General features: G+C 46.0%; 1 protein-coding gene across 3 annotated transcripts; it reads right to left on the reverse strand.

The window, feature by feature from the left end:
* Positions 1 to 27,134, reverse strand: RB195_010895 (uncharacterized protein; the record flags this gene model as incomplete). Of its 3 annotated transcripts, XM_064192083.1 has the most annotated exons (28): positions 1 to 93; positions 191 to 299; positions 355 to 493; positions 846 to 906; positions 964 to 1,124; positions 1,237 to 1,348; positions 1,401 to 1,499; positions 1,556 to 1,656; positions 1,722 to 1,867; positions 1,936 to 2,055; positions 2,115 to 2,237; positions 4,873 to 4,974; positions 5,035 to 5,108; positions 5,473 to 5,596; positions 5,721 to 5,889; positions 5,952 to 6,064; positions 6,132 to 6,190; positions 6,247 to 6,388; positions 6,463 to 6,605; positions 9,176 to 9,274; positions 11,641 to 12,267; positions 12,328 to 12,461; positions 12,535 to 13,630; positions 13,684 to 20,512; positions 23,614 to 24,481; positions 24,550 to 25,823; positions 25,896 to 26,044; positions 26,115 to 27,134. In XM_064192083.1, 28 exons carry the CDS (start codon positions 27,132 to 27,134, stop codon positions 1 to 3), a joined length of 14,286 nt encoding a protein of 4,761 aa, XP_064049666.1. The 3 variants fall into 3 exon arrangements, with proteins under 3 accessions (XP_064049666.1, XP_064049667.1, XP_064049668.1); XM_064192084.1 differs by lacking the exons at positions 11,641 to 12,267; positions 12,328 to 12,461; positions 12,535 to 13,630; ... (3 more) ...; positions 25,896 to 26,044; positions 26,115 to 27,134 and adding an exon at positions 10,131 to 10,142; XM_064192085.1 differs by lacking the exons at positions 1 to 93; positions 191 to 299; positions 355 to 493; ... (15 more) ...; positions 6,463 to 6,605; positions 9,176 to 9,274 and adding an exon at positions 11,260 to 11,438 and having other exon boundaries at positions 11,641 to 11,820; positions 11,883 to 12,267; positions 12,535 to 13,656; ... (2 more) ...; positions 25,837 to 25,901; positions 25,967 to 27,134.
* Between the last annotated feature and the right edge of the window lie 48 nt (positions 27,135 to 27,182).

Below are 27,182 nucleotides of genomic sequence, written 5' to 3' on the forward strand. Positions count from 1 at the left end.
TTAAAGGAGCCATTTGAAGGCTCGTCGCACGACCGCCGGAACTGAGGCCCATTCGAAAGTTATAGTCTTTTCGTCCTCAGACTTGATGGTGGCCTAAGTCAAGAATATTTGACACAAATAATACAGATTTATTTATATCTATTTGCATCTACTACCTCTACTTTGATAAAGAGTAAAAGAAATAGAATACCTTGTACTTCATTTTTTGGGAAGGTTGAACATCTTTGCTTATACTTCCAGCTGCTTGCTTGGCATTATCGTGAAGATATTGTGCCAGTAACTGCGCAATACGATCAAAGCTAAAACAAGTTCGTTTGTTTGTACGATAAAGAGGTAACGATACCGAGTACATACGCATTTGCTGCATTCACACATGTGTTAGGATCTAGCGGATCTCTAGTCATTCCGTAAGGACATGCACAGTAGTGTCCACCGGGGGTATTAACGCAGCCGTGGGAACATCCACCATTAGCCATAGTGCATTCGTCTATGTCTGTAAAGAGAAATGTTGACAATTTTAGGATTGATTCCAAGTGTTAAAAGGTGCATAAACTATGGAGCTGGTAAAAAGTAAATGCCGGAGAAATCTAACCGATTACTTCTCTTAGAATTTTACCAAACCTACAATGAGGAGAGGAAACTTTCGATAGCGCCGTAACTGAAGTCGAGTACGATGCTTGTACTAAGATTAAGAAAAAACATGAGCCCTGCAGTGAACTGCTATTGAATAATGCTTATGTATTGCTCTAATCGTCTTTTAACCGTTAACTTATGTAAATTATTGGAAACATAAACATTGTTCAGTGACTGTTTTGATGTTAATTTACAAAAATTCCTTGTCATACCATAACAATATCCTTGCTTGAGTACGTATCCAAATGGACATCTTCCTGCATGCGAATCGATCTAAATTACATGTAAATTAAGAAGAGCCTGAGAATATATAGCTCCTTTTGTGTAGACCTTGCAAGGACACTCCTCTTCCGTTGCAGGAGGCAGGGTAGAAATCGGGCGGTAATCGTCGACGATGAAATCACAGGATGGTCTGACTATCGCTTTGCCTTGGTCACAAAGACAGTTGCACGGAGAAATTTGTGTGGGTTGTTGCTCTTCCACTGTTATATCTACAAGTGAAAGGGTGAAAAGAAACTGAAGCGATCAGAAATTTGCCCTGCATTTATTGTTGCGAGAATTACACTTCCTTCTCATATTTCTGAGAAGAAAAATAAAACTAACTTTTGTTCAGCGACACTTCAGTGCAATAATCTTCAGAAGGATTTGCAGATTGTGAGATATTTGAGTGTGTAGTAATGACACAAACGGTGTAGTTATGATCAGTGGGTAAGTTCTAAATGAGTTAATTGTTAGTATAAAAAATGAGGCTGTGTTGAACCACCTACATCTATTAGTGTCCCAAAACTGTCTCTACAGGTTGCAAATCGTCGTAGCCAGTGCTTGGATGGGGTAGACGGATCATGAGTATACATGACAGTATAATTCTGTATACTAAGGCTTTAAAAGGTAACTGATAATAATTGAAGTGTCGAAAAAGTACCGATTTAGTGTTAGTGCAGCAGGTCCACGTCACTGAGAACGAAGTAGGTGACTTGGGGACTGCCTCTACGTTTGTGGGGGTTAGAAGGGTGGCTGGGAGAACTGTAATGGTCAGCATTGGAAATTGTACTGTTTAAAAAACCTTACTACTGTAACAACACAGCAACCTGTTGTTCTTCTTGCGACGCTAGGCCTCATCTTTGTTGTTGTAGCAGATGTTTTAATTGTTGTAGCAGTGACATAATCACAAATAGCATAGGCAAACCAACTATTGAACAATTCATTCGGTGACGTCCAGTCAAGATGAATCACTCTGAAAAGGTACCACTGCGAATAATCGACGTTACGCGACCCTAAGAGTAGCGTAACATTCTCTCTGACCTCGTGCCTGCGCCTGTCATATCCGTCAGCAAGTTCGTGGATGGTTTACGAATTGATAACCCGATTATGTTGTGTCCAAAGTCATCAGAAGCATACTCTGCCGAAGGTAGTGCTGCGTCGCTGAAACAAATATGTTACGCAAAACACATCGAAAAAACGTAGTTGGTTTTTCCCACTACCTGCTCGTGCTGTCCGCGCTAACGATGAGCATTATCTTGAATGACCCTCTGATATGATTATCGCTGGACATTTCTACGAGGCTGTCTACTCCAGCTCCAAGTTTCGCAGATTCTTCATCATCACTAAAAGACGAATACATCTCTCATTGATCAATGCTCCACCTTCTTTATCTTATCGTCTGTTTACGGTGTCCATATGTTTTGCCTAGACAGCTTCCCGAAGAGACGAAGCGATCATATAGTCGTAAGTACTTATGCAGATGACGGTGACGCAACACAGTAGCGTGGCGGTCACCAGCGGATGGATGAGAGCCCAAGGCTATATTTGTCGGCCTGCCATAGCTTCTCTCTGGTCCTGTCCTACTTTAATCAATCACACACCGCAACCGTTGGGCAAACAGCAAATAAATAAATATATAGTGAATCAAAGCGTTTTAGAACCTTAGTTGTATACGTTACTTGGATAAAACACATTGTTTTTGAATGAAAGAATATCTTAGTGTCAACGTAAATAAAGTATTCGATGTACATGAACGAGAACAACGACGAAAGCATAAGAGTAAAGCAAGAAATCAATGAAATAAAACTACCACTTCGAATGTCATAATCTTTCTAATTGTTGAAGCGTTGTTAGAAGGGAATGACATTGGGAGGTTTTATGATATTTTCAGAAAATGTCGTCAGATTAGATATTGAAGGAGACAATTTTCGGGTACTTTGTTCAACCAGGCGTCTTAAGGCTGTCCATCAGTGCACGAAAACTCGAGAATGGGTCTATGTCTTAGTGGTAGTCTTCGAAGCCAAGCAATAGACGTGGAATAAGGTTGGAAGAAGGCTAACACTGCTCTGAACTAGTTGTATTCATTTGTTGAGCAGGCCTTTCAGAAACTTGCTGATCCTTGCAGATTTGTAGATCTTAGAATGTTTAAAATGAAAGGTCCCAATTGCATCACAAGGTCACATAATTCCATTCAAACCTCGATCACTATAGAGATCGCTGAAGTAAATTCTATCCGTTATAGGAGGAGCTTCAGTAATATTATTGATGTTTTGTGATCCAGACAAGCGTCAGCAAAGTGTGGAGTAGGGCTCTTTTGTGGGATAATTAGGATATTGGTGTTCAAGATATCTGCCTTCGGAAGACGCTACGGAAATTAGGATGAAAATCTTTGTCTAGTCATACCTTAAGAACACTAATTGTGGGTACTAGCGGCCGACTTTGCCTCGCATGCTGTTAACATTATACTTTAATGGGAAATCAATGTCAAGTTGGGAAACTTCGAAGATTTTCTGCTGTTCTAACAAAGAAATATTGCCGTATACTATTTTCCTACATCAAAGGCAGCGTATTACAAGACTGACGATGTTGTGGTCTCCGTGGGGAAATATAGAATTTGTGCTGTATGAATGTGGTTCTGCACAGTTTCCTCGAATCATTCTCAAAAACGGCGTGTGAAATAGCGTTTGTTCTTACGACACACGTGAAAACGCGTCACAATGGTGCATGACGAGCGAGCGACCAGAAATCAATGAGGTCTCTCCAGCAGCATATTCGATTAAAACCAATGAAGAGGCCAATGCTGAGGGAACCGGAGCGCCTACTAAGATGGCGCGTCCTAAAGTTCCTTGTTAGGGAATAAGGCGGTTCCCACACGCTTTTTGAAGCAGATAAGGGGGAAATGAGTGGGACCACGCTCATACCCGCAATCTACAACCCGAACTCTATGTTAGTCGACAGAAACCCTATCGTCAGTTTCGTGATACTCTGCCTTTAAAATCATCACCCCACGAATCTGGAGTTGTACGAATTTCCAGTGGAGTATTCGTATACGGGATGGCAGATTATTGAGAGAAGGGTGATTCCGTTCATTTCTTCCTAATTGCTGTAAAAAGCGGCTCGGAAGATACGGCTTCATTCGCTTTGGCGCACTATTTTCCACAAGGAATTCGACTGGAGCGCGCCAGCCTTGTGCACGAGCCGCATCTTCTGGGCCGTTTTTTACGGCAATTAGGAAGAAATGGACGGAATTGCCCCCCCCCCCTCTCCATAATCTACTATGTCGTATACGAATACTCCACCTGAATCCGCACCACCTCAGATTCGTGGGGTGATGCCTTTAACCATCTCCCACCAGGAGCCTACGCTTTTCCTTTACGGCTGCACGCATGCAACAGAAGATAGGGAAGAGGCGGAAAAGTGTTGGAGTATTCAGAGTTACATAGTTACATTGCTCACTATCCAAAGTGGAGGTAACCGTCTCGCTACGAAATAACATCTGAATAAGTGTCTCCATGATTCACTCTACATCGATATTCCGCATATGGCACGACACACGAAGCAAGTTTGTTTGAGACATGCAGAAAAGAACTCGTCGACAGCGCTGATTCAGCTACCTAACGTTCTGCAAATTTGCTTGGGACAGAGTCTGGACAAACTACTGTTTTGTAATGTAAAGTTAAGTTAAGTGTAATGTGAATTTGAGTAAAAAGTAAAAAGAGGGAAAACAACGAGCTACTGCTGGCTTGCAGATTTTGGCAGAATCAATCCACGCCATTCCACGCCCCAAATAAGAGTAACATCAGTAGATACTCGAAGAAGGAAATGAGATGTTCTAAATGTTAATGACCAGATTTTCAAAGAAATTAATTGTGCATAATTTCGACTAGCTGCCGAGAAATCCTTTTTCATCGTAATCAGTCTTTTACATTACATATGATTGACTGTCTCGAGTACGTAAATCTGAATAGTAATGATCACCTGTCTTGAATAACATCGTTTAGAGCAATTCCGATATCAGAAATTGAGAGTCCTGCGCGAGCGTCCAGAACCTTCTGACTGTTTACAGTCATCAAATTAAACCTTAAGTGCAACAATGTCATAAAGAAGCAACGAGATCAACAAAAGGACTTCAATTCTTACAACAACATGTTGTCATCTTGAGCGAATCGTTTTTGGAAAAACTGTGTTAGATGATCCATCACAAGGCGGAAGTCCTGAAACGGTTAACAAAATGATAGAGCACAGTTGACGAAGAATGTGTTCAACTGGGTGAGCTCGACGCGCTTCCTTTAGTGCAAATCAGATATGAGAGGAAATGTACGGAGCACGTGTAGCGTTCTCACTTGAGATGAACACATCTATCGCCGACTGTGGACGCATGGTTAATCTCTACAATTTTGTTCTGACCCTTTTCGTATCCAGTAAGAACTACTGTCTCAACGATAGGAACTGCTCCTGAAATTTCCGCAAAACTACAGTTTCGCACATCTGGGCAAATGTATTTCTAATGGCAAACGGGATATTTTGCTTCTTGTGACTTTGTCGTAGACTCTTTTAATTGTATGATGTTATTATCACCTCTGGTGAAGATCGAGCTGTCACATCTACAAGAATATTCATTTGGTACGGTCGCTTGACACCATCGCTGCAAAGTGGCGGATACTTGAGCGAGCGAAGGGTGACCCACGGCTGTTGTGTGACACTAAATATAACATGATTGAGATACCAATAAACGAAGCAAGTACACTGTATGTAACAGTGCAGTGTATAATGTAAATATAACAATGTAAATATAATATAATATAACTAGTATAATGGATGAATACCCAAATGACTGCAGATCTCTTTTGGTTGTGCGGTGGAATGTAGGCTCGGTCGCAGTGATGCCATGAGCTGGGGTGATGTAGCCACAGAGATGCCGGCTAATAGCTGATATTTGGTTGTCAAGTTCAAATGCGGTAGCGACCTCATAGACGCGATCAGGATATTCGCTTCCTTAAAGTTAGATTGCGTTCTGCTCTACAACTCGGAACTATTAATCTAACTTGTTCACATACCCGCAATTCGTTTCAAGGTTGCAAGACCTTCACTGTCTGCGTTAACCGCAAGGATGAAGAGCTGCACATTATAGGTGTTGCGAAGGTCTTCAGCCGCTGGGGCAGCATTTCCTCTATAACCTCGTCGGATCGAGCGAAAAACGCGTGTTTGCAATGGTAGAGAAGAGAAGTACAACTAACCTGTTCTTGCCATTAGTTATCATTATCACTACTCGTGTTGCGTTCTCCCTTCCATGCAGCTTTAAAAATAAACATCGGTACTATATAGCTACGCGTATGAGAAATAGAATCCAACCTGGAATTGTTGTCTGGCTGCGTTGAGACCGTATAAGGCAATCGCAACTCCATCATTAATCTTTGTGGAATCGGAAATCTGTTGTATCAAATCGATTTTGTCTTCATAATGTCCAAGCGCCACAGGCACAGCTACTTTATCGCTACAAAAATTTCACTTGAGTACTGAAGGAGTGTCTTTATCCTTCCTTCTTTATTAGTTCCATTCTGCGATCACCTGTAGACAACGAAACCGATGCGAGCAACATCAGGAGAAAGATCGAATCCTGCATCTACCAGCTCGGCGACACTCTCCCTCATCTCATCGAATTCCTCTGGAGAAAAATTCTCCGACGAATCCAGCATAATAATAACATCGGCCTGTAATTGCCAACCCTTACATGTCTCGACTGCTTGATCAGCGTTGATGATTGTCAATTGTAATATGAGGGCATTTAAATGGATTAGCAAACAAACAAAATAGAACTGCAATCTGGGCGGAAAAAACTTCTCTTCTTTTACCTAAACATATGAAAACTTGTCATCAAACAGGGATGATTGGAACAAAGATGACTCATAGCTTTCTCCCAAACATGGGGCACCGTAACGTGAGAAGTCACGCGCGCCAGGCAAGCTTGACCCGTCCGAAGCAACGAATGTGAGTGACAGTCGTTGCCACGTGAGGTTACGGGAGGTCGCGCCCCCAAAAAATGTGCAAGCACCAAATCGGCGTCATTTGTCGCCAACAGCTTACACTTTCCGCATCGCATGGTCGCCTTACTATTGTCCATCAGATGCGATCGAGTTGGGATCATCTCTAAGTCTTCAACCCGAGTGAAATTAGCTATGGCGTCACCTTAACCGCAGCAGCTAGTCAGCCATGCCGATTCTAGCGCAAAAGCTCATTATACAGCATCTGCACAACGCTTCAGGTTGTTTTGGTCGGGCTCTAGGCCTGTACTTCAACAAAAATAACGTCTATTTTGGGAATTGCAGAAATTGCAGCAAAACTGTTGGGGTTGTATCTATATGTAAACAGTTCTGGAGACAGGTCTAATAGGACCGGACCATCAAGTTCACTAAAGAAAAGTCTCGAACGCTTACCCTCCCTAGACGGTCGAACGGATGTCTCACTGAACGCAGTAGTAAGATCAAGAGACATTGCAAGCTGAAGAAAGTTCCCCAATTGGGCGAACTCGTTTATCATAGTCCGTTCAAGACTGCCTAATTAATGTTGAGTGAACGGATACGTTCAGGAGCAAGCGACTTCGATCTGTTTTGAGGGTCCCTTGGCGCAAACACAGCAGCTAGTGTTTGGATTTTAGCCAGCCTGCGGAGTTGGGCGGAGGTCCCACCACGCAAACGTCAACTGTAGGCCAGTCAGCAACACAACGGGGTGCAGAACGGGAGTGACGAATTATTGAGGGTCGGCGTCAAAAGTGTAGTCGTCTCATCGACGGGACCCAGCTGGTGTCCTCCTCCACCGAGGACGTGACGCATCGCGCCTGCAACCACGACATGTTTGATGCTTGCGCTATTGTGCACTCTGACCATAATGTTTTCCTTTGGTTTCTTTCCCTTGTCTCTCCATCCTTCATTCTACTAAGTGATCACACTTTATTTGTTATGAGTCACGTTATTTTTCTTTTACCAGCTTTAGTTTACGCTCTGTTTCGAAAGTACTTGGCCTTTCTCAAGACCCGCAATAGGCGCACTTGTCAAGTGGATTTAGTGTAACTGTCGAGCCTTGTGTTGACATTCAGCCTGGTAAGTCATTCTGTAAGGCTGAACGAGTTGCAGTGTTGCCCCCTGCCTTTTTACATCAGGTTACTGGTTCTCCGTTTCCCCTCCATTTTAGAAAAATTCGGTTATCATAGCAGCTCATCTATTCCTATATTTCAATTTTTTTTTCAATGGTGACCGATAGCAAGCAAAATGAAGGGGAAGTGGTATCGGACGGGATCTTAAAAGTTAGAGCAGTGGTTTTCAAGCTGGAAATCAGTGGAGTATCAGCCGCAGTAAGATGAAAAGTGATATTCAAATGGAAGAAACCCAGATATATTCGGGTCAAAACGTTCTGGAGTTCGGTGCGGTTAAACAGAGCAGGTAAGCAGCTGCGCTCGGAGCGCCGCGGTGAAGCCAGCGGTTACGATCGAGGTGGGGCCATTGTTAACTTCAGCCGGACGCTAGCGACTGTCCAAACTCGGTCGCGGCCGCTGGTTCCACACCTCTGATTCGAGTGAAACTGCTTACGCAACCGCGCCATTATCAGGTAGCTTTGACACAACTATGTGGTCTCTATACGGGAGCCGAGCTGGGATAGAAAACAGACGAGTGGTAATATTACGTTATTCAGAAAAATGCAACAAGAATTTTAAAAAATCTGGAATTTCCTGGGAATGAACCGAATGCTCCAGCAAATGCATGAACCTTGCAGTTCGTTCTCGAAGCTTTTCATATGTGGGCGTGCAAGGGTGCGAGCTTGTTAACGTGCAAAACATGACATGTGAAGAACAGCTATGCAAGTCGCTTTGGAAACTCGCAAAAGAATTGCAAAGCTCTGCACCCTGTTTTCCGTCCTCCGTATTCGCCTTGCGCCGTCAGGCTGGTACAGACGCTGAGACAGCACGGAAGAAGTTCAAATCCTGAGCAAAGAGTACCAGTGATTTCTCGAACAAATGGGCGAAGGTTCTAGAGGTCTACGGTGAATATATCGTTGAATCCTAATAGTTTAAAACAAAGTAGATTTTCTCCGAAAGAATCGACGCAAGACTTCTCAATAGAACCAAATGCGAAGTACACGTTGCGACCCATGCACATTTTCCACGCAAATAATCAAGCCTGTTTTCTGAAAACTGACTGTGGTGCTGATCCATGTACTTGCTGCCGTCGAGAAAAGTCTGAGTATGAAAAAAAATAAAGGGAAACAAGCTGACAAATATATCTCCAACCTGGTAATCGATTTGGCTACACGAACGAGATGGCGTAGACGACTGAATAGTAGTCTTCCTAACAGGCCAAGTGACTTGAAAGGTATCCGCGGGAGCAATCTAAATATTTCCACATAGTACTTCTTCTCCACCTTCATATACTAACTGATTATAGACTTTTGTAGGCACTTGGCGCTTCAATATGGCTGCTAATACTTATATGGCTTAGAGATGTACGAACTTGCATGCCACGTACAGACCCATTCTAGAATGGGACGGTAACTGAGTTGCTGAAGCTGTCTGCGCAGTGTTTCTTCTTTCTAGTGTTTCCACCAGCTCATTCTTTCCTAAGCCAAGACTATACACTCGGATCAGAACTACCTGACTTATGCTTCTACAGAGTGAGCGGTTGGTACCTTCGCTAGTTCCTATCAGGCAATAAATCAGGATGTATTGATCCAACCTGTGCTGCGTTCTCTCACTGACTGCGAGGGTCGACGGCGTTACTCTAAGGGCTCTATTCGAGGCATATGGCAGCAGTTTTCTTAAAGGCAAAATAATGCCATAGAAAATGGTCATAGCTCAACCTTTTACAGATCTACTACTGTTCGAGGAACTATAACTAATCGTGTTCGCAAAATTATAATGTACACTTTTTATCGTTTGAGATGTCTATTCTTGGATTGTCCTTGTCGGTGATCAGAAGAGAGTTAAATCTCAAGACATTCAAAACTAACTCTGGAAACAAAAACGGAACATTGGAGGAATAGTAACCAGATTCTTGTTCTTTCTCAGAAACATCAGATGAGTGACACTCTCTTTAGTCATTATGTGATTCATTTAAGACAGTGAACACAGCCATGCAGCCAAAAGTCTCTGGCTGCGAGAATTTCAGCATGGACCCCAAATCAGGCCTGTGAATGGATACGTGGGTTTAACACGTGCCACTCAATGAAAGAAATGATCATCATCTCACTTTGCAAATCATGTCGGCAATGGGACCAAGAGTCTCCGAGTCAGTGGCGATCCATCAGGCTTTGTAACCGGATAGATCACATTGCCACTTTCGTCTGTGGGTTGCACATTCTTTACTGACAGCTGTTCTCATCGAAGTGAATCCACTTACGTAGTCATGCGCAGCAAGCATCAGTTGGGTAGAGGAGACTCCGTCTTCCTCACGGAAGATCGTTGCTTACATCACGGTGGCATCAGTTGGACATAGGCTTTCCATCGGAACCAAGGGGTAGCTTCCACTGATTCATCAACGTAGGCAATGCGCTTACCATTCTTTTCCGACAACAGGAGTAGCATCAGGACGTCTAAAGTGCTAAAGTATCGGTGGGTTCGAGTGAGCGAATCCTGATTCGAGAGCTTTGTAACCGGATAGATCACGATTGCATCACTTTCGTCTGATGGAGTTAATTCTTTACTGACCAGACTTGCTTCGGACGACAGGAACACTTACGTAGTTGCGTCAGATAGCATCAGTTGGCCGTAGATTGGGCTAGATCACGTCTTCCCCAAGAGGCTTACCACTGGCATCAGTTGGAATAGGCATTTCGCATCGGAACCAGGAGGGGAGCCCCTGATTCATCAGTCAGGCAATGGCTTACCATCTTCTATCCGCACATAAAACAGGGTTAGATAGTGTACGCTCTGTTGCACTATCGGTGGGGCAGTGGACTTACCGTCTGGACCCACAACAGGGTAGATGTAATTTGCCTGATTCAGTCTGTGGGGAGGGAGCATGACCATCAGGTCCCATATGGTCTTCCTTCTTCATCTCTTTTCACCATAATAAGCTGACCCTCATCAGTGTTTTCCCAGCAGAATTTCAGTTGTTTGGTTAGTGGCAGTTATCTCATCAGCTGCATTTCAGGGTAACTCGGATAGCATCACATTTTTTGCCACTTGTCGTCTGTTCGCGTGTAACTTCTTTACTCGAAACCAGCTTCATTCCGAAGGAATTTCACGCACGTGTCAGAAGCATTCAGGTTGGTAGTGGCGATCCCGTCTATCCACAAAAAGAGCTCTACCACTGGCATCAGTATGAGGATAGCCTTTATCCATAGGGCATTTGTATACCGGTGATAGGCACGATGGCTTCACTTCTCGTCCACAACAGCGGTATGATCGTAATTTCCTGATCTGAGCTGCTGGCCAGCAACTTCTTTCAGTGCTGACTCCAAATTTGGTTTTCCTTTTACCCGTCTTGTTTCGCTAATTCGATGGAGTAAATCGTCCATCAGTGATAGTAGTCTCCCAGAAGCGTCTGTTGGAACTTCTGCATCCATCAGGCATATTTGTACGACGCGGATACGATCCTTATCATTGCCACTTTCGTCAAAATGATGGAGTAATTACGTCTTACTGAAAGTTCTTTCATTACGCGATAATCCAAAACCTTAACGCTGTTTGATGTGTCAAGAACAGCAATGAGCTCAATGGGAGAGGCGATCCAGCAATCTTCCCCAAGAGGCTCCTACCACTTGGCATAACAGATTGGCCAATAGGCATTTCCATCGGGAACCAAGCGTTGGATTTGTCAACTGGACGACCGAACTCATCGGTGGGCACAGGCAGCCCATCATCACCAATTGCATTCCCGACAACAGTGGTAGGATGAGGACGTCTGTGCATGATCGGTGGGGCAGTGGATCTACCGTCTGGACTCCACAACTAGGGTAGATGTCAATTTCCTGATTCATCTGTGGGGACGGAGGCTGACCATCAGGTACCACAATAGGTCTTCCTATCTTCATCCTTTTCAATAATAGTACCCTCATCAGTGATGGATAGTTCCCAGAAGCGTCAGTTGGTAGTGGCGATCCATCAGGCTTTGTAACCGGATAGATCACATTGCCACTTTCGTCTGTGGGTAGTGTTTTAGTAATAGCTTCTTCCGAAGGAACACTTACGTAGTTGCCAGAAGCATCAGTTGGGAGAGGAGATCCGTCTTCCCCAAGAGGCTTACCACTGGCATCAGTTGGAATAGGCTTTCCATCGGAACCAAGGGGAGCCCCTGATTCATCAGTAGGCAATGGCTTACCATCTTTTCCGACAACAGGGTAGATAGGACGTCTGTGCATATCGGTGGGGAGTGGACTATCCGTCTGGACCCACTAACAGGGTAGATGTACATTTCCTGACTTCATCTGTGGGGAGGGGCTGACCATCAGGTCCCAATGGTCTTCCTTCTTACATCCTTCTTCAATAATAGTACCCTCATCAGTGATATAGTTCCCAGAAGCGTCAGTTGGTAGTGGCGATCCATCAGGCTTTTCTCCTTCTTCAAGACTGCCCCCCACTGGCATCAGTTGGAATAGGCTTTCCATCGGAACCAAGGGGAGCCCCTGATTCATCAGTAGGCAATGGCTTACCATCTTTTCCGACAACAGGGTAGATAGGACGTCTGTGCATATCGGTGGGGAGTGGCGATCCATCAGGCTTTGTAACCGGATAGATCACATTGCCACTTTCGTCTGTGGGTAATTCTTTACTGACAGCTTCTTCCGAAGGAACACTTACGTAGTTGCCAGAAGCATCAGTTGGGAGAGGAGATCCGTCTTCCCCAAGAGGCTTACCACTGGCATCAGTTGGAATAGGCTTTCCATCGGAACCAAGGGGAGCCCCTGATTCATCAGTAGGCAATGGCTTACCATCTTTTCCGACAACAGGGTAGATAGGACGTCTGTGCATATCGGTGGGGAGTGGACTACCGTCTGGACCCACAACAGGGTAGATGTAATTTCCTGATTCATCTGTGGGGAGGGGCTGACCATCAGGTCCCAATGGTCTTCCTTCTTCATCCTTTTCAATAATAGTACCCTCATCAGTGATATAGTTCCCAGAAGCGTCAGTTGGTAGTGGCGATCCATCAGGCTTTGTAACCGGATAGATCACATTGCCACTTTCGTCTGTGGGTAATTCTTTACTGACAGCTTCTTCCGAAGGAACACTTACGTAGTTGCCAGAAGCATCAGTTGGGAGAGGAGATCCGTCTTCCCCAAGAGGCTTACCACTGGCATCAGTTGGAATAGGCTTTCCATCGGAACCAAGGGGAGCCCCTGATTCATCAGTAGGCAATGGCTTACCATCTTTTCCGACAACAGGGTAGATAGGACGTCTGTGCATATCGGTGGGGAGTGGACTACCGTCTGGACCCACAACAGGGTAGATGTAATTTCCTGATTCATCTGTGGGGAGGGGCTGACCATCAGGTCCCAATGGTCTTCCTTCTTCATCCTTTTCAATAATAGTACCCTCATCAGTGATATAGTTCCCAGAAGCGTCAGTTGGTAGTGGCGATCCATCAGGCTTTGTAACCGGATAGATCACATTGCCACTTTCGTCTGTGGGTAATTCTTTACTGACAGCTTCTTCCGAAGGAACACTTACGTAGTTGCCAGAAGCATCAGTTGGGAGAGGAGATCCGTCTTCCCCAAGAGGCTTACCACTGGCATCAGTTGGAATAGGCTTTCCATCGGAACCAAGGGGAGCCCCTGATTCATCAGTAGGCAATGGCTTACCATCTTTTCCGACAACAGGGTAGATAGGACGTCTGTGCATATCGGTGGGGAGTGGCGATCCATCAGGCCTTTGTAACCGGATAGATCTACATTGCCACTTTCGTCTGTGGGTAGTGGCTTACCATCAGGTCCCAATAGTCTTTCTTCCAAAGGAACACTTACGTAGTTGCCAGAAGCATCAGTTGGGAGAGGCGATCCGTCTTCCCCAAGAGGCTTACCACTGGCATCAGTTGGAATAGGCTTTCCATCGGAACCAAGGGGAGCCCCTGATTCATCAGTAGGCAATGGCTTACCATCTTTTCCGACAACAGGGTAGATAGGACGTCTGTGCATATCGGTGGGGAGTGGACTACCGTCTGGACCCACAACAGGGTAGATGTAATTTCCTGATTCATCTGTGGGGAGGGGCTGACCATCAGGTCCCAATGGTCTTCCTTCTTCATCCTTTTCAATAATAGTACCCTCATCAGTGATATAGTTCCCAGAAGCGTCAGTTGGTAGTGGCGATCCATCAGGCTTTGTAACCGGATAGATCACATTGCCACTTTCGTCTGTGGGTAATTCTTTACTGACAGCTTCTTCCGAAGGAACACTTACGTAGTTGCCAGAAGCATCAGTTGGGAGAGGAGATCCGTCTTCCCCAAGAGGCTTACCACTGGCATCAGTTGGAATAGGCTTTCCATCGGAACCAAGGGGAGCCCCTGATTCATCAGTAGGCAATGGCTTACCATCTTTTCCGACAACAGGGTAGATAGGACGTCTGTGCATATCGGTGGGGAGTGGACTACCGTCTGGACCCACAACAGGGTAGATGTAATTTCCTGATTCATCTGTGGGGAGGGGCTGACCATCAGGTCCCAATGGTCTTCCTTCTTCATCCTTTTCAATAATAGTACCCTCATCAGTGATATAGTTCCCAGAAGCGTCAGTTGGTAGTGGCGATCCATCAGGCTTTGTAACCGGATAGATCACATTGCCACTTTCGTCTGTGGGTAATTCTTTACTGACAGCTTCTTCCGAAGGAACACTTACGTAGTTGCCAGAAGCATCAGTTGGGAGAGGAGATCCGTCTTCCCCAAGAGGCTTACCACTGGCATCAGTTGGAATAGGCTTTCCATCGGAACCAAGGGGAGCCCCTGATTCATCAGTAGGCAATGGCTTACCATCTTTTCCGACAACAGGGTAGATAGGACGTCTGTGCATATCGGTGGGGAGTGGACTACCGTCTGGACCCACAACAGGGTAGATGTAATTTCCTGATTCATCTGTGGGGAGGGGCTGACCATCAGGTCCCAATGGTCTTCCTTCTTCATCCTTTTCAATAATAGTACCCTCATCAGTGATATAGTTCCCAGAAGCGTCAGTTGGTAGTGGCGATCCATCAGGCTTTGTAACCGGATAGATCACATTGCCACTTTCGTCTGTGGGTAATTCTTTACTGACAGCTTCTTCCGAAGGAACACTTACGTAGTTGCCAGAAGCATCAGTTGGGAGAGGAGATCCGTCTTCCCCAAGAGGCTTACCACTGGCATCAGTTGGAATAGGCTTTCCATCGGAACCAAGGGGAGCCCCTGATTCATCAGTAGGCAATGGCTTACCATCTTTTCCGACAACAGGGTAGATAGGACGTCTGTGCATATCGGTGGGGAGTGGACTACCGTCTGGACCCACAACAGGGTAGATGTAATTTCCTGATTCATCTGTGGGGAGGGGCTGACCATCAGGTCCCAATGGTCTTCCTTCTTCATCCTTTTCAATAATAGTACCCTCATCAGTGATATAGTTCCCAGAAGCGTCAGTTGGTAGTGGCGATCCATCAGGCTTTGTAACCGGATAGATCACATTGCCACTTTCGTCTGTGGGTAATTCTTTACTGACAGCTTCTTCCGAAGGAACACTTACGTAGTTGCCAGAAGCATCAGTTGGGAGAGGAGATCCGTCTTCCCCAAGAGGCTTACCACTGGCATCAGTTGGAATAGGCTTTCCATCGGAACCAAGGGGAGCCCCTGATTCATCAGTAGGCAATGGCTTACCATCTTTTCCGACAACAGGGTAGATAGGACGTCTGTGCATATCGGTGGGGAGTGGACTACCGTCTGGACCCACAACAGGGTAGATGTAATTTCCTGATTCATCTGTGGGGAGGGGCTGACCATCAGGTCCCAATGGTCTTCCTTCTTCATCCTTTTCAATAATAGTACCCTCATCAGTGATATAGTTCCCAGAAGCGTCAGTTGGTAGTGGCGATCCATCAGGCTTTGTAACCGGATAGATCACATTGCCACTTTCGTCTGTGGGTAATTCTTTACTGACAGCTTCTTCCGAAGGAACACTTACGTAGTTGCCAGAAGCATCAGTTGGGAGAGGAGATCCGTCTTCCCCAAGAGGCTTACCACTGGCATCAGTTGGAATAGGCTTTCCATCGGAACCAAGGGGAGCCCCTGATTCATCAGTAGGCAATGGCTTACCATCTTTTCCGACAACAGGGTAGATAGGACGTCTGTGCATATCGGTGGGGAGTGGACTACCGTCTGGACCCACAACAGGGTAGATGTAATTTCCTGATTCATCTGTGGGGAGGGGCTGACCATCAGGTCCCAATGGTCTTCCTTCTTCATCCTTTTCAATAATAGTACCCTCATCAGTGATATAGTTCCCAGAAGCGTCAGTTGGTAGTGGCGATCCATCAGGCTTTGTAACCGGATAGATCACATTGCCACTTTCGTCTGTGGGTAATTCTTTACTGACAGCTTCTTCCGAAGGAACACTTACGTAGTTGCCAGAAGCATCAGTTGGGAGAGGAGATCCGTCTTCCCCAAGAGGCTTACCACTGGCATCAGTTGGAATAGGCTTTCCATCGGAACCAAGGGGAGCCCCTGATTCATCAGTAGGCAATGGCTTACCATCTTTTCCGACAACAGGGTAGATAGGACGTCTGTGCATATCGGTGGGGAGTGGACTACCGTCTGGACCCACAACAGGGTAGATGTAATTTCCTGATTCATCTGTGGGGAGGGGCTGACCATCAGGTCCCAATGGTCTTCCTTCTTCATCCTTTTCAATAATAGTACCCTCATCAGTGATATAGTTCCCAGAAGCGTCAGTTGGTAGTGGCGATCCATCAGGCTTTGTAACCGGATAGATCACATTGCCACTTTCGTCTGTGGGTAATTCTTTACTGACAGCTTCTTCCGAAGGAACACTTACGTAGTTGCCAGAAGCATCAGTTGGGAGAGGAGATCCGTCTTCCCCAAGAGGCTTACCACTGGCATCAGTTGGAATAGGCTTTCCATCGGAACCAAGGGGAGCCCCTGATTCATCAGTAGGCAATGGCTTACCATCTTTTCCGACAACAGGGTAGATAGGACGTCTGTGCATATCGGTGGGGAGTGGACTACCGTCTGGACCCACAACAGGGTAGATGTAATTTCCTGATTCATCTGTGGGGAGGGGCTGACCATCAGGTCCCAATGGTCTTCCTTCTTCATCCTTTTCAATAATAGTACCCTCATCAGTGATATAGTTCCCAGAAGCGTCAGTTGGTAGTGGCGATCCATCAGGCTTTGTAACCGGATAGATCACATTGCCACTTTCGTCTGTGGGTAATTCTTTACTGACAGCTTCTTCCGAAGGAACACTTACGTAGTTGCCAGAAGCATCAGTTGGGAGAGGAGATCCGTCTTCCCCAAGAGGCTTACCACTGGCATCAGTTGGAATAGGCTTTCCATCGGAACCAAGGGGAGCCCCTGATTCATCAGTAGGCAATGGCTTACCATCTTTTCCGACAACAGGGTAGATAGGACGTCTGTGCATATCGGTGGGGAGTGGACTACCGTCTGGACCCACAACAGGGTAGATGTAATTTCCTGATTCATCTGTGGGGAGGGGCTGACCATCAGGTCCCAATGGTCTTCCTTCTTCATCCTTTTCAATAATAGTACCCTCATCAGTGATATAGTTCCCAGAAGCGTCAGTTGGTAGTGGCGATCCATCAGGCTTTGTAACCGGATAGATCACATTGCCACTTTCGTCTGTGGGTAATTCTTTACTGACAGCTTCTTCCGAAGGAACACTTACGTAGTTGCCAGAAGCATCAGTTGGGAGAGGAGATCCGTCTTCCCCAAGAGGCTTACCACTGGCATCAGTTGGAATAGGCTTTCCATCGGAACCAAGGGGAGCCCCTGATTCATCAGTAGGCAATGGCTTACCATCTTTTCCGACAACAGGGTAGATAGGACGTCTGTGCATATCGGTGGGGAGTGGACTACCGTCTGGACCCACAACAGGGTAGATGTAATTTCCTGATTCATCTGTGGGGAGGGGCTGACCATCAGGTCCCAATGGTCTTCCTTCTTCATCCTTTTCAATAATAGTACCCTCATCAGTGATATAGTTCCCAGAAGCGTCAGTTGGTAGTGGCGATCCATCAGGCTTTGTAACCGGATAGATCACATTGCCACTTTCGTCTGTGGGTAATTCTTTACTGACAGCTTCTTCCGAAGGAACACTTACGTAGTTGCCAGAAGCATCAGTTGGGAGAGGAGATCCGTCTTCCCCAAGAGGCTTACCACTGGCATCAGTTGGAATAGGCTTTCCATCGGAACCAAGGGGAGCCCCTGATTCATCAGTAGGCAATGGCTTACCATCTTTTCCGACAACAGGGTAGATAGGACGTCTGTGCATATCGGTGGGGAGTGGACTACCGTCTGGACCCACAACAGGGTAGATGTAATTTCCTGATTCATCTGTGGGGAGGGGCTGACCATCAGGTCCCAATGGTCTTCCTTCTTCATCCTTTTCAATAATAGTACCCTCATCAGTGATATAGTTCCCAGAAGCGTCAGTTGGTAGTGGCGATCCATCAGGCTTTGTAACCGGATAGATCACATTGCCACTTTCGTCTGTGGGTAATTCTTTACTGACAGCTTCTTCCGAAGGAACACTTACGTAGTTGCCAGAAGCATCAGTTGGGAGAGGAGATCCGTCTTCCCCAAGAGGCTTACCACTGGCATCAGTTGGAATAGGCTTTCCATCGGAACCAAGGGGAGCCCCTGATTCATCAGTAGGCAATGGCTTACCATCTTTTCCGACAACAGGGTAGATAGGACGTCTGTGCATATCGGTGGGGAGTGGACTACCGTCTGGACCCACAACAGGGTAGATGTAATTTCCTGATTCATCTGTGGGGAGGGGCTGACCATCAGGTCCCAATGGTCTTCCTTCTTCATCCTTTTCAATAATAGTACCCTCATCAGTGATATAGTTCCCAGAAGCGTCAGTTGGTAGTGGCGATCCATCAGGCTTTGTAACCGGATAGATCACATTGCCACTTTCGTCTGTGGGTAATTCTTTACTGACAGCTTCTTCCGAAGGAACACTTACGTAGTTGCCAGAAGCATCAGTTGGGAGAGGAGATCCGTCTTCCCCAAGAGGCTTACCACTGGCATCAGTTGGAATAGGCTTTCCATCGGAACCAAGGGGAGCCCCTGATTCATCAGTAGGCAATGGCTTACCATCTTTTCCGACAACAGGGTAGATAGGACGTCTGTGCATATCGGTGGGGAGTGGACTACCGTCTGGACCCACAACAGGGTAGATGTAATTTCCTGATTCATCTGTGGGGAGGGGCTGACCATCAGGTCCCAATGGTCTTCCTTCTTCATCCTTTTCAATAATAGTACCCTCATCAGTGATATAGTTCCCAGAAGCGTCAGTTGGTAGTGGCGATCCATCAGGCTTTGTAACCGGATAGATCACATTGCCACTTTCGTCTGTGGGTAATTCTTTACTGACAGCTTCTTCCGAAGGAACACTTACGTAGTTGCCAGAAGCATCAGTTGGGAGAGGAGATCCGTCTTCCCCAAGAGGCTTACCACTGGCATCAGTTGGAATAGGCTTTCCATCGGAACCAAGGGGAGCCCCTGATTCATCAGTAGGCAATGGCTTACCATCTTTTCCGACAACAGGGTAGATAGGACGTCTGTGCATATCGGTGGGGAGTGGACTACCGTCTGGACCCACAACAGGGTAGATGTAATTTCCTGATTCATCTGTGGGGAGGGGCTGACCATCAGGTCCCAATGGTCTTCCTTCTTCATCCTTTTCAATAATAGTACCCTCATCAGTGATATAGTTCCCAGAAGCGTCAGTTGGTAGTGGCGATCCATCAGGCTTTGTAACCGGATAGATCACATTGCCACTTTCGTCTGTGGGTAATTCTTTACTGACAGCTTCTTCCGAAGGAACACTTACGTAGTTGCCAGAAGCATCAGTTGGGAGAGGAGATCCGTCTTCCCCAAGAGGCTTACCACTGGCATCAGTTGGAATAGGCTTTCCATCGGAACCAAGGGGAGCCCCTGATTCATCAGTAGGCAATGGCTTACCATCTTTTCCGACAACAGGGTAGATAGGACGTCTGTGCATATCGGTGGGGAGTGGACTACCGTCTGGACCCACAACAGGGTAGATGTAATTTCCTGATTCATCTGTGGGGAGGGGCTGACCATCAGGTCCCAATGGTCTTCCTTCTTCATCCTTTTCAATAATAGTACCCTCATCAGTGATATAGTTCCCAGAAGTGTCAGTTGGTAATGGCCTTCCGTCTGTTCCCAGTATCTGCGGTTTTTTAGTTGTTGCTTTCGGTATGTCATATTCTGCTATATGTGGTACGTGGAGCGGGAAAGCTCCTGTTTTTTTGCAATGTCTTTGCAGCACGTCTACGATGAATATGTTATTGATCCTGTCGAGTGACGTTGTCGTTGCTCTGTCATCGTCATATTGGAGTGGAGTAATAAACAATTTCGCAAAGCCATCATCTTCGTCGGGTGTTCTGTAAGATCGGATTTGTAAGTTTCCCCCTGCTTTTTTACATTCATCGGAAATCCTAGACGTTAGTAGCATTGATTTCTAATACTCCTAATTTGATTGCAGATCTAATTCTTCCCACTAATGACACTGATAGCGCTTACCTTAATTGATATTTATGGATATTTGCGCCAATCCAAAAGAATATGTTTAGGTAATCAAAGCTTGCTCGATGCTGTGAGACCAGCTGTTCTCTGGATTTTTGGGACTGAGTCTGCGTGGACTTCGCATACCACACGAAGACGTGAGCAATTTCGTTGCGCAGGTGTTCTGTTATCTAACACATGCCACCCATTTTTTCATGGTAAACTTCCTGGTAGCTATTACTTACTAATGTACGAGGCCGAGAGCAATTGCGGTCAATTTCCTTAATTGTCCTGAAAAACGGAATAGTAGGTGGTCCTACTACAAAGCAGCTAGTTACGTGCGTTATCTGCAAGAACTGTAACCCTCCGTTTATACCAGCGAGAGGGAGATACAACATCAGCAGTTCATTTATTGTCACTCGCAGACAGAGAAGATTGTAATTGTCACTCGCAGATAACCCTCGCTCGCAGATTTAGCACGTTACTGAATGGCTTGTAGGAAAATTCGGCCCCCAAGAACGTTTTCAAGATAACTAGGAGTTGACCATGATGACGCTCATTCTCGTGTCGATCACCCTTCACTCTTCTCTTTTCTTGGAGAGGTTCCGTCAATTCACTTGCTCCTTGTGGATGATTATTTTCCCTACTGCAGCAATATTGATATAAAATAGATAAACCTACATTTAGATGATGAAACTTTAGGAATGCAGAACATAAGCAAGACTGAATTTATAGATCTAATCTTCAGTTCTGAGAATTGTTTTAGTGAATCGGAGCTTCTGAAAGTGAGCTAAAAGTGATTCCAAGTTACAGGAACCACGAGTAGACAAAAAGTATTGGAGACTTTTGCAAGGATCAGAATAACAAGAGAAACTCTAGCAATCTCTACCCGAAAAAATAGAATGACACAGGTTATATTCTACTCTAGAAAACTAGAAGTGCTTTGGCAAAATGCTAGCAAAGGTTGGTCTAGAGGATGGTTCAATGAGAAGGCATTTCTCATAAATGTAATCTAGCAGGCGTCGTGTTGAAACAAGTGTAGTATGGTAGCGGGAACATTAATCATTAAACGTAGCTTCTCACAATCATGCTGCGCTTATCCCAACGCAGGTACACGCATCGCTGCCATTGCACCCAAATTTTAACATGGTAGATGAAATGTAGTGGTACAAGAGTGTTGCAGTTGATTTTGGTGATATTCAAGATAAAATGGACTCTGCATGGTAAATGTGGCATAACAAGAATTACTCCTTTTCACGTGGCTAAGTGGAATAAAGCCTACTGTGTCCCCTTTGAGAATTTTTTCTTATGTTCTCCCCAACTTAATTTCTCATATTTGAACGCAAGGAAGGCTGCAGTGGTAAGAGGTTCCATTGCTACTGCGTGGTCTGTGGTTTGGAACCGATCAAGATCTTCTATCGTTTAAGGTGCAAATGCGTTTTTTTTTACCTCAAACGATTCTGGTTTGAAGTCATTTATGCATTCGAAAACGGATTGATCAACACAAAACACTTTATTCCTTCATCCTTGATGTTTAAACGCTGCTGAGAACCTTGCTTGGTCGCAGCTTCCGGGGTGGGTAAGTAGGCAGTGACCGACGCTGTACGCAACTGAATATTATTAACCATGTAGCGTTGGACTGCTGAACAACAAGACTTCCCAGTCAGAGCGTATTTAATTAATGGTTGAAGTTACAAATGTACTGAGCAGGAATTTTGCCTACATTTGGTTTCCATGTCCTGTTTTCACGCCAACAGCGTTTGTTCACCTTGTTCAGTCCGCTTTCTACGGGTTGTTAGGTTAGCTCACGCAGAAATGGCTTTCTCATTCGAAAAAAAGAACCAAGATAGAAAATGAAAATATAGACGAGAATCGTGTTGTGTCCACGTGTACTTCGACCGTTTATCAGACACATTCTGGCCGGGAAATCTTGTTTAGCTGTGCATCACTACATGGTTACTAAATTTCTAGGTTTGTAGAAAGTCACTGCTTCACCCCGTCTGCTACCTCACCGAACAAGCTCCACCGAACAAGATGATCCGGCTCATCATATCGGATCATAGACCGCAGCAAGCGCGGTTTCAATGTCCGCACCCTGTACTTCGGAAGCTAGTGCTTGTTGCTAGGGCAATCGATGGCCATCATAGAATCGCTCACAACCAGCAGTTGTTGAAAGAGAACTCTCTATCGCTGACAGGCATCGCTATGGATAGTGTGATTTTTCTGTGGGTTTTTGTTTTTGTGGGTTTTCTCCAATTCGCATTCATTATCATTTGAAAACATCTAAGAACGTTACGACCATGTATTGGGAACTTACAAGTAATATCTTGAAAGGTGTACTTCACTGTTGGCACAAACTCCATTTGTGATAGCAAAACCACCGTAAAAAACAGGGAGAACAAAATATCATCATATAAACATGGTTGATCTTGAGTGGTACGAAAAAAGAATTTAGACAGAGTGGACGTTTGCATTTTTTTTGCTACGGGGTTTTGTTCGCAAATCAAAGTTGAATGTATGGAAAACCATGAGTTAATTTATAGCTCTACATTACGCCATCAAATACAGTGCCTTGTTTTATACATGTAGAATGATGAAGTTGGACGGTCAGCCTTCGAGAAGCAAAACTGAAGCTGAAACAATTTTAGAAAATATTTAAACAGCGTGTTAGAGACTCACTTTAAATTAGCACACTAACCGTGCGAAAATCCACGAGAAAGATATTGGGTTAGGTTCTATTAATGATATGTATTTATTACTACTAGTATGGAACTACATAGTAGAGCGATTCTATCACGCGCAGGTCCACTAACTTCACGGCAACTCTGCATAACGAAGGTTTATTTAGTAGCAGAGGTTAATGTAGCAGTTTTAGTATCGCTAATTTGCATAGTAGTAGTAATAGTAGTTAAACCTGTTGTTGAATATGAGTCAGTGAATGAATAGTCTGAAAGTATACTGAAAAAGGAGAAAAAAGTACCTCAACATCTCCTGACCAATGAAAAGTGCGATCTTCGCACTGTCCGCGCGAGGAAACATGACGAACTGCTGTTTTGCCGGATCATAGAGTGAAACATGGTCGTGAGAGTCATCAGCCGAGAATTGTATTCGTCGAAGTTCATCTCTCATATGCTCCTTCTCTTGATATCCTCCAAGAGGAAGAGGAACGACTACGTCTTTGCTCCCGTAAATTAATCCAATGCGAGTTACATCGGGAGACAAGTCAACCTCGTCAGCAAACTCGGATACTGCTCGTAAAATGTTCTCGAAAGTAGGCTTCGACATATTTCTAGTGCTTAAGGCAAACAGTATATCCATCTTGAGGTGCTTCAGAGAGCAGTTTCTGTCACGAGGTTGAGGAAGTGCGACGCCGTCAGGACCAATAATCACTCCTTCATCAGTGATGAAATTTCCTGAAGCGTCTGTTGGAAGAGGAGATCCGTCCGGCTTCGTCACCGGATAGATAACTTTTCCACTTTCGTCAGTAGGTAGCTCCTTGGTTACTGCTTCCTCACGTGGGACTGTGACGTAATGTCCACTGCTGTCCGTTGGCAGAGGTTGTCCATCCTTGTCGAGAGGAACACCGCTAGCATCGGTTGGCACCGGTCTTCCGTCCTCTCCGAGTGGATGACCTGATTCATCTGTCGGTAGTGGCCTTCCATCTGAACCGAGAACTGGATGAATAGGTCGCCTGTGTTCATCAGTCGGTAGAGGCTGGCCATCAGGTCCAACTACTGGATAGATGTAGTTTCCAGTTTCGTCGGTTGGTAACACTTGTCCATCAGGACCCAGAGGTCTGCCTTCTTCGTCTTTCTCAATGACTGTTCCCTCGTCGGTGATGAAATTTCCTGAAGCGTCTGTTGGTAGAGGAGGGTGATCCGTCCGGCTTTCGTCACCGGGTAGATGACTTTTCCACTTTCGTCTGTTGGTAGCTCCTTGGTTACTGCTTCTTCACGTGGGACTGTGACGTAATGTCCACTGCTGTCCGTTGGCAAAGGTTGTCCATCCCTGTCCAGTGGAACACCGCTGGCATCGGTTGGCACCGGTCTTCCGTCCTCTCCGAGTGGATGACCTGATTCATCTGTCGGTAGTGGCCTTCCATCTGAACCGAGAACTGGATGAATAGGTCGCCTGTGTTCATCAGTCGGTAGAGGCTGGCCATCAGGTCCAACTACTGGATAGATGTAGTTTCCAGTTTCGTCGGTTGGTAACACTTGTCCATCAGGACCCAGAGGTCTGCCTTCTTCGTCTTTCTCAATGACTGTTCCCTCGTCGGTGATGAAATTTCCTGAAGCGTCTGTTGGAAGAGGAGATCCGTCCGGCTTCGTCACCGGGTAGATGATGTTCCCACTTTCGTCTGTTGGTAGCTCCTTGCTTACTGCTTCTTCACGTGGGACTGTGACGTAATGTCCACTGCTGTCCGTTGGCAAAGGTTGTCCATCCCTGTCCAGTGGAACACCGCTGGCATCGGTTGGCACCGGTCTTCCGTCCTCTCCGAGTGGATGACCTGATTCATCTGTCGGTAGTGGCCTTCCATCTGAACCGAGAACTGGATGAATAGGTCGCCTGTGTTCATCAGTCGGTAGAGGCTGGCCATCAGGTCCAACTACTGGATAGATGTAGTTTCCAGTTTCGTCGGTTGGTAACACTTGTCCATCAGGACCCAGAGGTCTGCCTTCTTCGTCTTTCTCAATGACTGTTCCCTCGTCGGTGATGAAATTTCCAGAGGCATCAGTTGGTAGGGGTGATCCATCTGGTTTCGTCACCGGATAGATAACTTTTCCACTTTCGTCAGTAGGTAGCTCCTTGGTTACTGCTTCTTCACGTGGGACTGTGACGTAATGTCCACTGCTGTCCGTTGGCAAAGGTTGTCCATCCCTGTCCAGTGGAACACCGCTGGCATCGGTTGGCACCGGTCTTCCGTCCTCTCCGAGTGGATGACCTGATTCATCTGTCGGTAGTGGCCTTCCATCTGAACCGAGAACTGGATGAATAGGTCGCCTGTGTTCATCAGTCGGTAGAGGCTGGCCATCAGGTCCAACTACTGGATAGATGTAGTTTCCAGTTTCGTCGGTTGGTAACACTTGTCCATCAGGACCCAGAGGTCTGCCTTCTTCGTCTTTCTCAATGACTGTTCCCTCGTCGGTGATGAAATTTCCAGAAGCATCAGTTGGGGTAGGGGTGATCCATCTGGTTTCGTCACCGGATAGATAACTTTTCCACTTTCGTCAGTAGGTAGCTCCTTGGTTACTGCTTCTTCACGTGGGACTGTGACGTAATGTCCACTGCTGTCCGTTGGCAAAGGTTGTCCATCCCTTATCCGAGAGGAACACCGCTGGCATCGGTTGGCACCGGTCTTCCGTCCTCTCCGAGTGGATGACCTGATTCATCTGTCGGTAGTGGCCTTCCATCTGAACCGAGAACTGGATGAATAGGTCGCCTGTGTTCATCAGTCGGTAGAGGCTGGCCATCAGGTCCAACTACTGGATAGATGTAGTTTCCAGTTTCGTCGGTTGGTAACACTTGTCCATCAGGACCCAGAGGTCTGCCTTCTTCGTCTTTCTCAATGACTGTTCCCTCGTCGGTGATGAAATTTCCTGAAGCGTCTGTTGGAAGAGGAGATCCGTCCGGCTTCGTCACCGGGTAGATGATGTTCCCACTTTCGTCTGTTGGTAGCTCCTTGCTTACTGCTTCTTCACGTGGGACTGTGACGTAATGTCCACTGCTGTCCGTTGGCAGAGGTTGTCCATCCTTATCGAGAGGAACACCGCTAGCATCGGTTGGCACCGGTCTTCCGTCCTCTCCGAGTGGATGACCTGATTCATCTGTCGGTAGTGGCCTTCCATCTGAACCGAGAACTGGATGAATAGGTCGCCTGTGTTCATCAGTCGGTAGAGGCTGGCCATCAGGTCCAACTACTGGATAGATGTAGTTTCCAGTTTCGTCGGTTGGTAACACTTGTCCATCAGGACCCAGAGGTCTGCCTTCTTCGTCTTTCTCAATGACTGTTCCCTCGTCGGTGATGAAATTTCCAGAAGCATCAGTTGGTAGGGGTGATCCATCTGGTTTCGTCACCGGATAGATAACTTTTCCACTTTCGTCAGTAGGTAGCTCCTTGGTTACTGCTTCTTCACGTGGGACTGTGACGTAATGTCCACTGCTGTCCGTTGGCAAAGGTTGTCCATCCTTCTTGTCCAGTGGAACACCGCTAGCATCGGTTGGCACCGGTCTTCCGTCCTCTCCGAGTGGATGACCTGATTCATCTGTCGGTAGTGGCCTTCCATCTGAACCGAGAACTGGATGAATAGGTCGCCTGTGTTCATCAGTCGGTAGAGGCTGGCCATCAGGTCCAACTACTGGATAGATGTAGTTTCCAGTTTCGTCGGTTGGTAACACTTGTCCATCAGGACCCAGAGGTCTGCCTTCTTCGTCTTTCTCAATGACTGTTCCCTCGTCGGTGATGAAATTTCCAGAAGCATCAGTTGGTAGAGGGTGATCCATCTGGTTTCGTCACCGGATAGATAACTTTTCCACTTTCGTCAGTAGGTA

The sequence above is a fragment of the Necator americanus genome, chromosome III (assembly GCF_031761385.1).
Source record: "Necator americanus strain Aroian chromosome III, whole genome shotgun sequence".
Lineage (NCBI taxonomy): Eukaryota > Metazoa > Nematoda > Chromadorea > Rhabditida > Ancylostomatidae > Necator > Necator americanus.